A 3,258-nucleotide genomic window follows, 5' to 3' on the forward strand; every position below is an offset into this window, starting at 1 on the left:
GATAAATGCGTCTGATCTGATCACAACTCCAAAATCCATACTTTACATAAGAAAAGTAATACAATATTTTCTTTTAGATTTTAATAAATCCTTGAAATTAGCATTAAATTGAATCACAGCGTACAACAACAGAGTGAGTTACTGGAATTTTCAATTTAAATGAATGAGGAATTTTACAGCACCATTTTAACTATTTTAGGGAATTACTGCAGTTTAACGGTTAAAATTCTCTTCGGCTCTAAATGAATGAGAATGAGTAGCCGAAGAAAAAATAGTTATCGGAATTTATGAACATGATTGGAGTCCAGATTCTTGAATAGCAAAAAATAAGAAAAGGAAATGAGATAAAAGGAAGTGATTTTAATTAACCTGCATCATTAGCCTTGTGGACCAAACAAAAAAAACTAACATATGATCATCCTGTTGTACACGTTTGGGTAGACATGGCGTACCTTCAAGGCGGTAACTCTTATCACCCGGGAAAATATTTACGATTATTTACAGTGACTTTTTAAAATGTATTACAACAGTGTACAAGTCGAAGATCCGTTCCTTGTTATTCACTCCCAATCAGTGTCAAAGAAACCAGCATCTTTCATCTCCGAGTAATAAGCATTTTCCAAGTGCAAACCTTCCTCCTGGAAATTTTATTTATTTATTTATTTTTATCCGAGAAACTAGAATAAATGTTAATAAATATAAAAAATGGAATTATCTCTCGAGTGAGACTAACCTGGAAAAAGTCAGCCAAAAATGTCACGTATATAAGAGGAAGATAGAACATGTGGTAGGAAACTATAGTGGCGCCATATAACCTGCAATAGAAATTGATCACATAAAGACCAACTTCGTGTTTAGACTGGACTTAAGGCTTCCATTGGAACCTTTACTTTTGCACTACAAAAAAACGATATGCAAAATTACCAGAATCCAAATCCAGCCCCGTTTCCCATTACCGCACAGGAAAACAACGAAACCAGATTCAATGAGAACATGATGACCGTGTATTTATAGAACGCGGGTCTTGCTGCAAAAGAGATAGAATCTGATTCAGCTTCCGATGAACATAAACTAGTTAGATAAAATTGCAGTAAGATCACACCAGTTAAGCTCACCTGGCAATCTCTCTCTCCACTTCGAGTTGTACATGTACAGTATGACACCATATATTGCAGTGATCACCAACTTGTGCAAAATCCAAAGACCCCATTTTGTTCGATTTGCTTCGGCACTAGTGTCGATGAATATTGGGATCCCAAGTACAAATACATAAATTGCCTGCCAAGAGGTGCCATTAGAGACCATTATAAGACTTTGGGCAATGAATAAATTATTTAGTTGTTTAGGGTCAAAATTACTTTTATTGAGAGTTGTTAGTCTATAAATAAAAGCTGAAAATAATCATCAAGGGGAATGAACTAATCTAGGTTTAGGCTTTTAGCCTTCAGGGAGAGTTCCGTTTTTCAATGGAATTCGAAGGTTCTTATCAACCAGTAACAATGAAGGCCGAAATTGATTCCGTGAAATGTTGGTACTCTTAAAATCAAATAGAAACAAAGAAACATAGCATTGCTCACTGCAAATCGGATATGCATACGATGTATTTTAGAGAGAGAAAAACAGGCATGATACCTTGAGAACTATGTCCAGACCAACAACAATCCCCGAGACAGCAAAAGTCCGAGTCAACGCGTCTAATCCACTCGCATAGTTTCCTTGGAATAAAAACGCCAACAGGCTAACTTCCAGAAATAGCATCCCCGAAGTGGTAAACAGTGACAAGATGTTCCATGCTTGCTCTTTCCCAGAAGTGCACTCCCATGTCTGTGTTATATCATGATATAATCCAACCACATCTTAGCTAGACGATCCAAGTACTCAATCAGTGTCCAATAATAAACCAATTCTATAGCATTAGACTCAACCAATACACTATAAAAGACACACACATTTACTCGAGGAGTTTCAATCAAAATTTCATAACATCTCAGTCACTACAATAAATCAAACTATACTGTCGGCGAGTATTTTAAAGATGTGTAATCCACCATTAGCTAAGTTCAGTTCAAGTTATATTCAGGTAAGACTTGCTTTCATTGTCATTCCCAAAATTAACTACCGAACAACCCCAGAAAAGAAATAGAACATACTAATTTGTGATCAACACTAAGGATACATTTAAACCAAGGAGTCTTTTAGCCAAAATCAAACAATGGGCGTGCTATTTATGATTAAAAAAAAAAAAACACAACCGAGCAGAAGAGATCACTGAATCAAAATTGAACAATGGCCTCAACAACAAACAGTCAAGCTCGCGACTCGGCTACAAACATAAAATCAGAGACGAACCTGAAAGAGACACCAAGCTAGATTGAGCAAGCTAACGAGCCAAAGGCACGCGTAGTAGGAGATCATGATGTACGATCGGCCATGGGAGAGCTTTGGGATGCTTTGCCTGGCCTGAAAGCCTAAATATAGCACGAAGAGAATTGACGCGACGATCAGAGCAGCGTTGTGCCAGAACCCGTGGCAGTTGGCGATCCAGCTGTAGATTTTCTGACCCGAATCGACACCGGTTCGGGACAGATTCGATCCTTGCGATAGATCGACTTGGAAACCCGGATGCGAGAGAATTTCTTCGAGCACGCGCATTTTCTTCGCATCAGAGAATAACTAACGAAAACGATGGATCGGAGAAAGATCGAAGCTCACGAAGTTTGGCTGTCTTCAGTGTGGAAACCCTAACCCTAGGTCTGGCTCTGGATTGAATTTTGGGGATTTTGGGCTCTGATACGAAGAAGAAAGGGAAGTCGAGTTTTTACGCACGTTTAATCCGATTAGTCGGTTTGAGTTGAACTATTTTACTCAGTTATAAGATATGCTGTTTTTTTTTTTTTTTTTTTAACATTTTGTACCTATGTTATGTCTTTAGGAATTATATAAATGTCAACAAATTGGCACCTGTAGTCATCAAAACAAATATATGAAATGTCTATCAAAATATCCTACAACTTTTCACCATCTATAAAAATTTAGAATTTCAATCTATTTTTCCTTTTTTTAATTTGTTATTTAAATAAGACGGAATTTCATAAAATGAAAAACCAAATAAATATTTACATAAAACGGTGGTTTATTATTGATGGTGTACATTTTTAGTTTAATTATAATACTAAGGTAAATATCAGTCAACAAATGTTCACCATAATATATTTATTGTATATTTATATATGACCTGAAGTCCCATATTATTAAACA

General features: G+C 36.2%; 1 protein-coding gene across 1 annotated transcript; it reads right to left on the minus strand.

Annotated features, from left to right (window-relative positions):
- Positions 1–340: 340 nt before the first annotated feature.
- Positions 341–2,881, minus strand: CAND2 (Protein of unknown function, transmembrane-40). The gene is made up of 6 exons (XM_089630750.1): positions 2,350–2,881; positions 1,633–1,824; positions 1,116–1,278; positions 925–1,027; positions 734–815; positions 341–638 (listed from the first exon to the last, which is right to left on the minus strand). The coding sequence occupies exons 1-6, from the start codon at positions 2,650–2,652 to the stop codon at positions 561–563; spliced, it is 921 nt and encodes a 306-aa protein (XP_089486876.1). The 5' UTR covers positions 2,653–2,881; the 3' UTR covers positions 341–560.
- Positions 2,882–3,258: the final 377 nt, after the last annotated feature.

This window comes from Urtica dioica, chromosome 11, assembly GCF_054948205.1.
Source record: "Urtica dioica subsp. dioica isolate 48M chromosome 11, U.dioica_male_clone48M_v1_H2, whole genome shotgun sequence".
NCBI classification, from domain to species: domain Eukaryota; kingdom Viridiplantae; phylum Streptophyta; class Magnoliopsida; order Rosales; family Urticaceae; genus Urtica; species Urtica dioica.

What these genes read in the sequence shown, in the direction of transcription:
- CAND2 (XM_089630750.1), bottom strand. Translation starts at nt 2,652, where the DNA reads ATGCGCGTGCTCGAAGAAATTCTCTCGCATCCGGGTTTCCAAGTCGAT. An exon ending in GTGGAGAGAGAGATTGCCAG is followed by an intron (nt 1,028 to 1,115) that starts GTGAGCTTAACT and finishes TCTCTTTTGCAG; the next exon opens with CAAGACCCGCGTTCTATAAA. An exon ending in TTTTGGCTGACTTTTTCCAG is followed by an intron (nt 639 to 733) that starts GTTAGTCTCACT and finishes TAAAATTTCCAG; the next exon opens with GAGGAAGGTTTGCACTTGGA.